Genomic DNA, 14,572 nt, shown 5'->3' with positions numbered 1-14,572 from the left:
TGCAAATAAAACCAGGAGTCGATTAAAAACACAGAAAGGTTCTGTTCACACAATGTTGTAATTGAGTGGATGGCCGCCATATAATGGCAAATATTTGCTGTTATTTTAGAACAACGGCTGTTATATTGAAATAATGGCAGTTATTTACTGTTATATGGCGGCCATCCACCATTTCACCATTGTGTGAACAGATCCTTTCTGTGTTTTTAATCCACTCCTGGTTTTGGTTGCAATACTGACTGAAATATACGTAGTGTGAACGCAGCCTAAATCTGATAGACGAAAGTTCCTGTAGGCCTGACTGTATTTTTTCTACACTAGAGCAGACTATTACCACATGGCAGAGATTTCTGCTATTTTGCTGTGTGACGAGTAATTTTTAGCCCCTGGACGTAAAACAAAAAGCTTCCATTTACCGGCATAAAGATGACATATTTAAAGTGAGCTGTAATTTAGATTCCAAACCGCTGACACTGTTAGATAGCCGTTAGGTCGGGGAGACACGTGGTACTTTTCATAAATCTGTCTGTGCTTCCAGAATGTGGAAAAAGGCTTTACATAAAGAAACACAGATCCCCTTTATGTTCATCTACCACTAGGAATCAATAACATTGTTGTTACCTGTGGGTAGTAATGGTTGTCCGATGTTGGATTCACATGCGTTGGTATGCGCTGTGGAACCGCTGGTGCTGTGCGGGTTGGCATAGTGTTTGTGGAAGGCACGCTGCTCTCTCCTTGTGCTCGGCACAATCTCTCCCGCAACTGCACTATGTTTAGCTAGAGAAGAGAAGAAAGCAGAAATATTATACTTACCAGATTACAATACTTATGTAACAGCAATGCAATGCTGCATGGCTTCTACTGTTTGGGTGCTATTAAATGGTTACTGGATTTATACAATTATATGAAATAGGGAATTTAGCCCGAAAAATGTGCTTGTTACTTAGCTGTCAGTTATGTCAGTTGCAGGATAGCTTACACAGCAAGCCGCTTATTGATCCACCTTCTGCAATTGAGATCTAAATTGCATTTGGGTAACCAGATGTTCACAATTATCCAGCACTAGCTGCTGCAGACAGCACAATCTTAAAAACAGGCAAGCTCACAGTTAACAGTGAAGTGCAATTGCTGGTGGCTAGCCAAAGCCACTAGCGCTTGCAAATCACCAATACATTGTGGGCAGAAATACGAAGCGGAAAGCCCATGTCCTGCCTGCAATTGGGGCAAGTGCTACCTTTGGACAGTCACTTGTAAAGGCACCCTTAAAGTGTCACTGTCGTAATAATTTTCACAACCTAAATCAGTAGATGTGATATAGAGCAAGTTTGCAATTTGCATTCATTCATACTGCATTCATTTTTTTTTTTTTTAGGTATCTTGGTTTATAACAAAGCTATACTTCCTTGTATCCAGGTCCAGTCTCCTGAAGGAGGCTTTTTAGTCTTGTGCTGGTTGACAAAAACGAAACTAAACTCAGAAAGTCCCGGCCAGTACAAAAAATCACGGCTCAATGTGTCCATCAAATCTTTTTTTCCACCAGCACAAGACTAAAAGTTGCCTTCAGGAGACTGGACCTGGATACAAGGAAGTACGGCTTTGTTTTACAGTGTGATAACTAAAAAAATTAAATAATAATAAATGTAAATTGCAAACTTTCTTTATATCACATCTACTGCCGATTGTGAAATTATAACAGGTACATTAATGTAACGGTCAGATTCTGTGACTGCCACATCCACTCACCTGATTGGTGTTGTTGGGTAAAAATGCCATAGCAGCTGCAAGGCTACCCTGAGCTGCCAGTAAGATGGCATACTGACTCATCTTATCTGCCAGGAGGACACCAACATCTTGTGTATCCACAGCTTGTGTGACTTGCACGGCTTTACGAAGTATGACCACTTTTTCTATAAGATCCTAAACAATAAGAAACAAGAACAATAACAAGCATAAGAAGAGAAAATGGAAAAAATAAATATTTACGCATAATATGGACACAAGTAGAATTGAGTGAATTCATAGTAGTAACGAAGCGAAGCACTGCGTTATCTCTCCAATCTGCTCATCAGCTGGCTGCCTTTTAACTCACTGCTGCTCCACTTTGGGTGCCTGAAAAAGCTGGATCCAGTCCTGTGAAACTTCTACCAGTTTCACGGGACTAGATCCAGCTTATTCCAGCACCCAGGGAGGAGCGGCATGGTGTGGCAGTGAGTTAAATGGGAGCAGGCTGATGAGTAGATTGCAGAGATAATGTGCTTTGCTCCATTATTACTGTAAATTTGCTCATCTCTAGACACAAACATAAATCTACACTATGGAGGATTACTGAAGGTTCTGTGTAAAGAACTGTACATTAACTGGTTAGCCAGATAGTATGCTATTCTTTAAGCAGAACTTTTAGTACATCCTCCATATTTCAGATGCATCTTTGTGTCCATACCACGGACCCAATGACGGATTACCTGTCAAATATAGCAATAATCGTGGATTACCTTTAAAATATAGCAGATCAGCGTGGTGCTAACACCTAGTACAGACAAACTTAGGATCCACTGATTTCTAGCGGGCTATTCACATCTGAAGTTTTACAAATTAACAATCCGTAAAAAAAAATTAAAAAATTAAAAAAAGGACAAGTCCTAGTGTGGACTCCAATGGCAGAACAATTAGCAAACATAAGTCTATGGGATACGCATTTTTAGAGGACATTACAAATGTTACATCCAGAACATTTGCAAAAAATATGGATCACCTTAATTTAACTATAACCTTCTCATTTGTTGCCGATCCACAAAAAATATGGATTGCAGATGCATTACAGATATGGGGTTTTTCTTCTTGCGGGTTGCGGACATAATATGAGGTTCTAAAAACTACTGACCATGTGAATAATGCCTCACTCCTATTATTAAAATTAAGCCCACACACATCTGATGATTCTCTTAATAATCAGACTAACTATAAACCCACATATCTCAGGAATGGGAGAGTTTTCAAGAAACTGAATACAGGTGTGTGATCAGGGCTATTTAATGGTAGCAACATCTATTTTTGGAGGGTGGCTACAGGTCCTCTTTAACTATAAGTTTTGAAATATCGAAGAAGATAATCCTTAGATATCTGAGGATAAGACATTCACCTGAAGTGAGAGGGGGCTGACTCCATCCTGGGCTTTGGTCCAACAGGCCACTAGTTTCTCTACATTCCCTGCACAGATGTAGCATAGACAGGCTTGTGCCTGCAGAGACTGATCACCCTCCTTTTCAAGCCTGGAGCCCAATAGGTCTGCAATCACAGGGTTAAATCACAGTCATTAGCATCTTCCTAAATTATACATTATTTTTACATTAACAATGGCAATGCAATATTCTCAAGTTACATAAAAGGTCAGACAATAGTCTGACAACAGGATTACCAGTACATAAAGTTAACTTTGAAATTCAATTTTCAATAGAAAAAGAAATTCCTACCACACAGAGTAGCAAATTCTTCAGGCCTGGCATAGGTCAAGACTGCAGCAAGTGCTTCTCTCCAATTCTTAAGATCACAGGATTCCACAATATCACTCCAGTTCTTGGTAACAACAGCCGTGATCAGCTAAATAAAATGAATTGCATAAACATGAATATAGACAGCATGATTGTCAGCAAAATATTAACACTTGAATGACAGCTAAGATAATGAACACACGTGCTGTAAATTTATTATAATATACAGTAGCAGCATAGATTCAGCATAAAGCTGTCAAGTCGGTTCAATACATTAATAGTAAACGTGACAAAGCAGTTCCACAAAGTGAAATTCAGAGATGCAGGAAGCTTATCTATAACTTCTGTTAGGTTGCATTAAAGAGCAACAAGATTCCCTAATATATTATATAATATATACACACACATACAGTGAAACTTTGGATTACAAGCATAATTCGACCCGGGAATGCGTTTGTAATGCAAATCACTCATACAGCAAAGTGTAACTTTTACTTACTGTAAATTCTCTTTCCTGTAGTCCGAAGCAGCAGCACGAATGGGGATATAGTCTGCGCTGCTGCTTAGGACGTAACGAAAATGTAATTTTTACTTACCATAAATTCTCTTTCCTGTAGTCCAAAGCAGCAGCAAGGACTAGATCCCCATTTGTGCTGCTGCTTAGGACTTAAGGGAAATTTTCTTGTAAGAAATAAATGAAACGCAAAACAATTCTTAACACAACAGAAAAATAAGGCAGAGGTGGTACCAGTGCTGGCTGCCTGTAGCAGCTATCAGCGAAGGGGTTAATTCAGGGGTCAGAGGGTAGCAGCAGTGATACACTGTCCTGCATTATGTGTAGTTAAGATGGTGGTGAAATGTGCGTCAGCAGCAGGAGATGTCTGGATAAGGGCCTAGAGAGGTCAAGCACTCACTGCTTGGGTTACATCTGTTCCCGAAGGATATAGGCTGCCTCAACACTGGAGTAGCAAGGCATCGCAGCCTCACTCACATTTAGTCCCACGGCATCAGGGGGAGGAGATAAAACTGAGCTGCTCACTTTCACAGGAGGATCTCTGCAGTTCTACAGAGTCCCTGACGTGGAAGGGAACCGGTGAAGAGCTGGAAGGCGTCCGATCACCGTCAAAGTTGATCAGGTAGCAGTGGGTAAAATGAGAGGAATTCCTACCGGCTACAGTTATCAGGATGGGGAAACAGGGGGCTCATATTACCAAATCTGGCTTGTTTACAGAGTTACAATTTTTAAAACTTATTGGCTTGTCTTACAAAATGCTCTCAGACCAAGTTACTGTAATCCAAGGTTTCACTGTATATAATATATATATATATATATATATATATATATATATATATATATATATATTTGCACATGTTTACACAAATATACACAGAAAACTATGGAGAATGCACCTACCCTTGTTATTTTGCTTTGCGATTTAGCAAAGTATTTGGTTTGCGTCCTGGCCAATAAATCAGGTCCTCCGGCAATGGCCAGAATAATTGCATCAGCCATACGGTTATCATGTAAACAAAGATCAACTGCACTTTCAAAGTTCCCCGTCAGCAAAGCTTGAGTGATAAGTCCATCAACATCTATAACCATAAAAGTAAATGTACGAGTATGGATTAGAAGTGATGCAATATTAAAAAAGCTTTCCCATACATTGCTTAGAAAATGTCAGACTGGGTAACGACAATACATCATGAAACATTCAATCCAGCTGCACAATCCCACATCCAGGTAATAAAATGACTCAGATGTTACATGTGATGCTGATGGTAACAGGCTTTTTGTTGTTTGCTCAGATCAATTTAGGATACTAAAAGCACCTACATGAAACGCTGTTCATTGCTAAGTTTATCACAATCACCTCTGTGCCCATGTTCGTCAGGCCCCCTTTACAGATCCGAGGCGGTTTTTACAGTCTGGAAACCATCAGTGTTTCCGAATTGTAAAAACAGGGTTGAAAAAAAAAATACATACTCACCTGCTGCTGCACCACTGGGGGGGACAAAAGCGCCACATTTAACTGTATGCGCTGCAATTAACTGTATGCTCTCTTGATTAGGAGCGTGAACAGTTAAAGGGCCAGTGTCAATTCTTGTGTGAGAGCAACTTGTGTGAAGAAAAAAAAAAAGAGGTCCAGAGATCTCCATATTTCAGAGACCAAGGTCAGGATTTCTCAAAGTGTTAAATTTTCAGGTTTTATTTCGTATTGTAGTGAAATCTCTGTAGTCTGGGTATTAAAGGGTCACTCCTGCTTATGTATTGCCACATGCTCTTCTCAGTTTGGCCTGGACAAAAGTTGCTCACAGATAAACCCTATTCGGCAGGCGTGGAGCGCTAACGTGATTTACCAATATAAGCTGCATCTTTCCATTCCGAACTGTGGTAAGCATGTGGCAACACATAACAGCAGTTACCTGTTAAAGGGGAACTTCAGTGAAAATGTTTTCCTTCTAATCAACTGGCACCAGAAAGTTAAATAGATTTGTATTTAACTTCTATTTAAAAATCTCAATTCTTCTACTACTTATCAGCTGCTGTATGTCCTGCAGGAAGCTGTGTATTCTTTCCAGTCTGATACAGTGCTTTCTGCTGCCACCTCTGTCCATGGCAGGAACTGACCAGAGCAGGAGAAGTTTTCTCTCCTGCTCTAAACAGTGCCTGACATGGACAGAAGTGGCAGTAGAGAGCATTGTGTCAGACTGGAAAGAATATACCATTTCCTGCAGGACATATATCAGGTGATAAGTACTGGAAGACTGGAGATTTTTAAATAGAAGTAAATTACAATTCTGTATATCTTTCTGACACCGGCTGTTTTGAAAATAATAATGACATTTTTTTTTCATGGGGTACCCCTTTAACCTCTTAAGGACCCATGACGTACCGGCACGTCATGGATCACTGTCACTTAAGGACCCATGACGTACCGGTACGTCAGCCCTTTAAACGGGCGCCGCGGCCGGCCGGGTCCCGATCGGGGGAGATAGCCTGCTATAATACATAGCAGGCCATCTCTCCCTGTCGGCATGGAGGGTTGTTAACCCCCCCCATGCCGACGATCGCCGCTATTGGCTGATAAGCCCATAGCGGCGATCGGAACCTTTCCGGGCCATCGGTGGCCCGATGACCCGGAAAAAAATGGCGGTCGGTGCTGTCCGAGGACGGCACCGACCGCCATTACTGTAAAAAGTAATGGTGGTCACGGTACCACCGTCCCGATCGCCGTGAACGGCCGGCCAGCCGGCCGGCCGTTCACGGCGATCAAAGTCCCCACAAGTAATAAATACCTGCTCCGGACCCCTCAGCTAGGTAGCTGAGGGGTCCGGAGCAGGTATTTGTACATTACTCACCTGTCCCGGGGTCCTGATCGGCGTCTTCCGGCGTCCTCTTCATCTTGTCGGGACTTCGGCTTCTTCCGTGAGTCCCGATCGTCTGTTTCCGGCTCCAGCGTCGTCTTTTTTCGTATTTTTCCGGCTCCAGCGTCGTCTATTTTCGGATCTTGCGCTCTGCTGCCCCCTAGGGGCTGATAAGTGTAATACACGTATCAGCCACTACAGGGATGTTCAGAATGTAGTAAAAAAAAAAAATTTTTTCCCAATTTTTTTTTTTCCTATTTTCCGCACCCTATCGCCGCTGAGTGTTGATCAGCATCGCACGAAAGTGCGCTGCTAATCAGCAACTCCTCCTTTTTGGCGTAGGGTGGTTTTTTTTTATATCCTACTGCCACGGTCTGCTGATAAGTGCCGAACATAAGTGCGGCATTCATCAGCAACACCATTTTTGGCGTAGGTTTTTTTTGTATACTTACTGTAAAAAACACGTAAAAAAACACTACATTACACCACACTACATTGAATAAAGTTTTACACTACACCACTACATACCCCATATACCAATCCCCATATAAAGATGGCCCCCAGGGTGTTTTCGGTATCGGACGCATACATTATTATTGCCTCCGACACCGAAACAGCCAGTGAGGATGAATGGGGGGTCCTTCGTTCCTCCATTCATCCTCATCCTCCTCATCATCCAGTGACGTGTCTGGGAGTAGCGTAGCGTACGCTGCCCCCCAGACACGTCTTTTCCGCCAGTACCGTCCCAATAAGAGATGACGGTATGGCGTGAAATTCTACAAACTCTGTGAGAGTACCTCAGGGTACACTTACAGATTTAGGGTACGTGCACACTGCGGAATGGCGAAGGATAACCCTTTGTGCATTCCGCAGCTGGCACCCGCCGGCGGACTGATGCAGGGGCGCGTCTCCGCCCGTGTCATAGACTCTATCCTATGCATGGGCGGATTCCATCATCCGTCATTCCATCAACACGTTGGACGCAGAGCGGAATCTGCCCGTGCATAGAATGGAGTCTACGACACGGACGGACACGTGCGCCTGCATCAGTCCGCCGGTGGGTGCCAGCTGTGGAATGCACAAAGGGTTATCCTTCGCGATTCCGCAGTGTGCACGTACCCTTAGAGTGTATGAAGGAAGGGACACTCGAATCCAGCCCCCAGATGCCCCCTCCCCCCCCATCCTCGGAGTTAGTGGGGAGATCGTCCGGGAACTGATCTTCCCACTGCTGGATAAAGGTCACCACCTGTACGGGGATAACTTTTATACCAGCACCCCCTCTTCTGGTCCCTCGCTGCCTGAGCTACTGTAGCTTGCGGCACGATACGAAAATATCAGAAGCAGTAATAGAGCCCTAATATTTAGCAGCCATGGAGCGGACCCAGCGCTTCTGGATATGAAGGACCCCGTATCGCACCAGGACAACATTTTCCAGGTGACGTCCCCCACACTGGAGAAAGGGAGACCCCAGAAGAAGTGCAGAGTGTGGTGTAACAGGGGGATCAGGAAGGACGCCATTTACCAGTGTGACACCTGTCCTGATCACCCCGGCCTCTGCATACTGGATCGCTCCAAGGCGCACCACACGTCACTGGGGTTCTACATTATCTAAATTCTGTCCCTTATTCCTATTTCAGGGGTCACGTTGATCCAGGGATTGTTCTGATCGCCATTATGGAGTCGGGAAGGAATTTTTCCCCAGTGATGAGGCTACTGTCGTCTGCCTCACAAGGGGTTTTTGCCTTCCTCTGGATCAACACAGGTTGAATTTGATGGACACCTGTCATTTTCAACCTTATAAACTAATAATTGGCCTAATACCCCCAAATAAATTAGAATGGTCCCTTTTCCCCAGCTAAATAGGTATGGCCGCCATTCCCATTAGAGGATACCATGATGCAATTACAAAGCCTCTGTGCGGCCAGGACAGTAGAAACCCCCCACAAGTGACCCCATTCTGGAAACTACACCCCATAAGGAATCTAACAAGGGGGGCAGCGGGTATATGGCCCCCTGGTGACGGCCACATTTGGGACGTGAAAATGAAAAAAATGGTATTTTTTATTTTCACGGCACATGTTCTACACATGTGCCCATCACTAGTGGGGTCCATATGCTCACTGCACCCCTTGTTAGATTCCTTATGGGGTGTAGTTTCCAGAATTGGGTCACTTGTCGGGGGTTTCTACTGTTCTGGCAGCACAGGAGCTTTGTAATTGCGACATGGCCTCCATCCCCCATTCCAGCCTCTAAATGGCGCTCTGTCCTTTTGGTGACTTGCCCTGTGCCCATATGGCAAATTATGTCCACATGTGGGGTATTTTCGTACCCAGGGGAAACTACCCTACACGTTTTGTGTTCATTTTCTTTTTTAACCCCTTGTGGAAATGGAAAAAAATCAAGGCTAGACCAACATTTAGTGTAATTTTTTTTTAATTTTTACTCTAAATCATTGATCTTGTCTTGATTTTTTCATTTTCACAAGGGGTTAAAAGATAAAAAAAAACACAATGTGTGGAGCAATTTCCCCTGAGTACGGAAATACCCCACATGTGGACATAAAGCGCCATGCGGGTACAGGGTAAGCCTCCAAAGGGAAGGTGCGCCATTTGGTTTTTGAAGGCTGGATTTGGATGGAATGGATTTCGAGGGGCCATGTTGCATTCAAAAGGCCCCTGTGTTGCCAAGACAGTTAAACCCCCCACAAGTGACCCTATTATGGAAACTACACCCCTCAAGGAATGTAACAAGGGGTGTAGTCAGCATATGGACCCCACTGGTGACGGGCACAAATGTGGAACAATGTGGCGTGAAAATGAAATATTACATTTTTTACACCATAATGTTGGTCTAGCCTTGAATTTATCATTTTCACAAGGGGTTAAAAGAGAAAAAAAAACACAAAATGTGTAGAGCAATTTCCCCCGAGTCCGTAAATACCCCACATCTGGACATAAAGCGCCATGTGGGTGCAGGGCAAGCCTCTGAAGGGAAGGAGCGCCATTTGGATTTTAGAGGTTGGATTTGGCTAGAATGGATGATGAACGCCATGTCGCATTTACAGAGCCCTTGTGCTGCCAAAACACTGAAAACCCCCCACAAGTGACCCCATTCTGGAAACTACACCCCTCAAGGAATCTAACAAGGGGTGCAGTGAGGATATGGACCCCTGGATGACGGGCACATTTGTGCCATGAAAGTGAAAAAATGAAAATTTTCACTTTCACGTCACATTTTTCCACATTTGTGCCCGTCACCAGTGGAGTCCATATGCTCACTGCACCCCTTGTTAGATTCCTTGAGGGGTGTAGTTTCCAGAATGGGGTCACTTGTGGGGGGTTTCCAGTGTCTTGGCAGCACGAGGGCTCTGGAAATGCGACATGGCCCTCGAAATCCATTCCAGTGAAATCCAGCTTCCAAAAGCCAATTGGCGCTCCTTCCCTTTGGAGGCTTGTCCTGCGCCCGCTTGGCACTTTATGTCCACATGTGGGGTATTTCCGTACTCGGGAGAAACTGCGCTACATGTTTTGTGTTTTTTTTTTTCCTTTTATCCCTTTGTGAAAATGAAAAATTGAAGGCTAGAACAACATTTTAGTGTAAAAAATACTTTAGTCTTTTTTCAAGCCATATTGTTTGGAAAATCTGTGAAGCACCTGTGGGGTCCAGATGCTCACCGCACCCCTTGTTACATTCCTTGAGGGGTGTAGTTTTCTAAATGGTGTCCCTTTAGGGGTGTTTTTTTAGGTTTTGGCACCCCAGAGCCTCTGCCAACCTGAAGTGGTACAGTCAAAAATGACCAAAAATAACGGAGCCATTGAAATTCACTAGGCGCTCCCTTATATCTGAGGCTTGTGGTTGCGTCAAATAGCGCAATAGGGCCACATATGAGGTATTTCTATAAACTGCAGAAACGGGGCAATCAATATTGGGGTGCATTTCTCTGGTAATAGGTTTATAATTATGAAAAATATTGGATTACAATAAAATCTCTGCACAGAAAATTAAAATTTTCACATTTCTTACACACTTAGCTTTTATTTCTGTGACTCCCCTAAAGGGTTTAAAAAACTTTCTGGATGTGCTTTTGCAGAGTTTAGGGGGTGCAGTTTCTGAAATGGGGTGCTTCGTGAGGCTTTCTAACACACAGTCCCCTCAAATACACTTTAAACCTGAACAGTTCCCTAAAAATATCTGATTTTGAAATTTTACTGAAAATTTGGAAATTTGCTGCTAATGTTTTAAGCTTCCTATTGTCTAAAAATAATGAAATATAGTTTAATAAATGCCGCCAACATAAAGTAGACATGTTGCTAATGCTATTTAATATATAATTTATGTGGTATAACCATTTTCTGTATAAGCAGAAAAGTTTTAAAGTTGGAAAAATGCATTTTTTCACAATTTTTCACGCTATTTTGGGTTTTTTCATAAAGACTCGTTATAAGTATCGACTCCAATTTACAAGAAATGTGAAGTACAATATGTCACGAGAAAACAATCTCAGAATCAGCCGGATAGGTAAAAGCATCCCGAAGTTATTAATGAATAAAGTGACACTGGTCAAATTCATAAAATTTGCTCCGGTCCTTAAGGCCATTTCAGGCCCGGTCCTTAAGGGGTTAAGAACTGTAACAGGTGCTGTCTCTACAACATACATTTAACTTCTGACCTGTTGGGCACACTTCTGTCTAAAAACAGTTGGATTCTGAGTTGTCAGAGACTCAGTTACGGCACCATCCATGTTTATGGTATTTTTTTCATATGCTGTCACTTAAACTCAAACATGCCTGTATATGCTGACACAAAGGACGTTCCTAAAACCCACAAAAGTTATCCTCAAAACATTATCAGGACTTTAATGAATTTACCTCCGCTCACTGATATATTAAATGTTTCACCTGACGGGGTGGAGGCACCACCTTCTCCTTTCTCTTGGTTTGCACTCTAGGAAATAGTAAGAAAAACATAAAAATCAGCGCCCATACTAAACACCATGCTGACATGGAAGGTACATAGCGGCAGTCTTGGATGATGTTCTCAGCAACTAAAGAGCAAAGCACTTACAAAAATTAAAATTATTAGCCGAAACAACTTCAACAACACATAACCCTGGAAAGTGGAAAGTCGTGGGTGTTCTATTGTTAATAAGTATCCTGCAAGCGGGGAAAGCACAAGACAGTGATGGACAGCACGGATACCACAGAACAGAGCACAGTAGCATTAAAGAAGGTGAAAAGTACCTCCCCCAAGATCAGTTCCTCTGACGCATCACTTTCTTCCTCATCATTCTCTACAGCCTGGTCAGTTTCTTTGACAGTCTTATGTAAATATAGTAAGGAATGCAAAAAACAAAGTACAGAAGTATTAAAAGACCGGAAGAAAAAAATCTAGTGGGTAAGATAGAAATCAATGAGAAGATAATAAAGTTCATGGTGGGTCACATGATCATAAAAACGCGAAGGCTTTCTTGTGCACATAAAGGTAAATCACTGAATAATGAGAAGTTAGGTGCTGTTATGTGAGAATAGCTTAGGTTCTCAGGAATCAGCATTTACAAACTATGTAGTGTATGTACACACTGTTTACATCTAGAGGCTGTCCGTGACCTGTCGTTAAATAATTACATCTAAAAAAAATTGTTGTGATCACAAGCAGTTTTACAATATACTAAATTTTTTCGACAAGTTTTCTATGTTTAAATCAATGTTACACATATGGACACTTGGATAATATTGCAAAACTGCTTGTGATCACAACCCCTGTTGATTTCTTTAAAAATTGCAACAGTTCCTCTTTTAAAATTTTAACTTTTTTTTTAACTGGTTTTTTACAGGCTCTGAACAGACAACAAACTATTGGAGCTAGTTTTGTATGGAGTCGGAAAAAAATCTCTCTCTTCCTGGATGCTGGATGACTGTATATGAGCAGCAGTGTAATATGACGATATCCTGTGTAATATAGAGGAGGAGAAGCCATAAGTAGCCTCTGTCCTCATTGTTGTGTTTTTACTCTAGATTGTGTGTTTTTCTTTAGTGTGCTATGGCTGCAGCAGGCTGTGTGTGTGCGATATGGCTGCAGCAGGCTGTGTGTGTGTGTGTGTGCTATGGCTGCAGCAGGCTGTGTGGGTGTGTGTGCTATGGCTGCAGCAGGCTGTGTGGGTGTGTATGCTATGGCTGCAGCAGGCTGTGTGTGTGCGTGCGTGCTATGGCTGCAGCAGGCTGTGTGTGTGTGTCTGTGCCATGGCTGCAGCAGGCTGTGTGTGTGTGTCTGTGCCATGGCTGCAGCAGGCTGTGTGTGTGTGTGTGTGTGTGTGTGTGTGTGTGTGTGTGTGTGTGTGTGTGTGTGTGTGCGTGCTATGGCTGCAGCAGGCTGTGTGTGTGTGTGCTATGGATGCAGCAGGCTGCGAGTGTGTTAGAGAGAGAAGCAGAAATTAAAGGGCTTCTCTGGGCATCAGTGAAAAATCCAGGAGAGACAGGGGGTTGGGATCATAATAAAGAAGTCCAATTTAAAGGTTCTTTGCCCCCACAGTGCAACGTGGTCCCAATCCTGTGATGTCATGGCCTCCCAGAAATGCCCGCTCAGCCACAAAGTAAGTGAGGCAGAAAACAACTGCAGTCACTGACTGACTTAGTGGGTAGTTCCTGTGGGGCTGCAATGATTCAGGAGTGCGGTTGCTGAGAGAGAGCTGATAAATCTGGGCCTATAGCAGACCCCTCTATATCACAGGTATCTGGCATTGTTAGCAGTGTTTCTTTGTATAAGGTGAATATTTAGTTAGAAACAGAGAAGAATGTCAGCAGGAAAAGACCACCTGCTCCATTTAGTCTAGTCCTGAGTTGTTCAGGACATGGAGGCTGGAGACTGGCTGCATCCACTCCACACACAGGAGAATCTGCTTTATATCTTTGCATTATTCCCTCAGAAGTCTCTCCAGGATCATGTAGGACATTACACTGAAGCTGCTGAGCCAGATCTACTTTACATTAGTTGGACAAAAAAGTTTCCCTGGTGTCTAACTGGCCATTTATGAAGGAGTCGGAGTCGGGAGTTGTAGTCAGAGTTGGTCCTGATAAAATTCAGGAGTCGGAGTGGGAGCTGCGGTTTACCGACTCCACAGCCCTGATTGCAAGCAGTACTTTATGGCCACTTAAATAAACAGACACCAGATGGAAAACCAATGCACCTCAATATAGTCAAATGGATCTCTTGAGTATCTGCCTGCATCAGTTATCATCCAGCTTAGTTTAGAGCCCTTGTGGAAGTATGAACCTAGCTGAACAAACACAAATCCGGAGAGCAAACACAGGACCGTCTACATGGTCAAGCACACAGTGGTGGGGAGTTATGAGTACATACATATTCTCAGCCTCTGGATCAGCTAGCAGAGATTGTGATAATCATGTAACGTTGCACAGCTTCTCATTACTCAGAGGTTACACTTTATTTCGATACGTGTGGAAAGCCCATTTGTGGTAGAGCTAAAGAGACCCCACCATGGACTATAGTTTACGCGAGTTAAACTAATGGATCAGATTTCTTATTTGTAGAAAAGAAACAAAGTGATGGGCAGTACAGAAAGCAGAAACTAGCAAATGTATACATCTTAGACGACACAAAAAGAAATACATGGCCCTCGGAGCATTATCCTGTCACAAAAAGGTCCTTTACCCTCCTGACTGAAGTTTTCCCAAAATTAGAGTAAAACTGCTGTACCTCCC

At 43.0% G+C, this 14,572-nt stretch overlaps 1 protein-coding gene across 16 annotated transcripts in view; it reads right to left on the bottom strand.

Annotated features, from left to right (window-relative positions):
• The window catches only part of SEC31A (SEC31 homolog A, COPII coat complex component), a 51,762-nt gene that overhangs the window by 12,999 nt on the left and 24,191 nt on the right, over positions 1–14,572 (bottom strand). For 11 of the 16 annotated variants that reach the window (XM_069978080.1, XM_069978066.1, XM_069978068.1 and 8 more), the window contains exons 14-20: positions 12,095–12,172; positions 11,723–11,798; positions 4,903–5,081; positions 3,471–3,597; positions 3,140–3,285; positions 1,744–1,917; positions 622–777 (exon numbers count right to left, since the gene is read on the bottom strand). In XM_069978080.1, coding sequence (XP_069834181.1) covers positions 622–777; positions 1,744–1,917; positions 3,140–3,285; positions 3,471–3,597; positions 4,903–5,081; positions 11,723–11,798; positions 12,095–12,172 — 936 coding nt within the window. The remainder of the gene's footprint in view (positions 1–621; positions 778–1,743; positions 1,918–3,139; positions 3,286–3,470; positions 3,598–4,902; positions 5,082–11,722; positions 11,799–12,094; positions 12,173–14,572) is intronic. The other 5 variants (XM_069978070.1, XM_069978082.1, XM_069978084.1 and 2 more) reach the window with 3 other exon arrangements.

The sequence above is a fragment of the Dendropsophus ebraccatus genome, chromosome 7 (genome assembly GCF_027789765.1).
Source record: "Dendropsophus ebraccatus isolate aDenEbr1 chromosome 7, aDenEbr1.pat, whole genome shotgun sequence".
Lineage (NCBI taxonomy): Eukaryota > Metazoa > Chordata > Amphibia > Anura > Hylidae > Dendropsophus > Dendropsophus ebraccatus.
The sequence above is the reverse complement of the archived record's forward strand: the minus strand, read 5'-3'. Positions and strand labels throughout refer to the sequence as shown.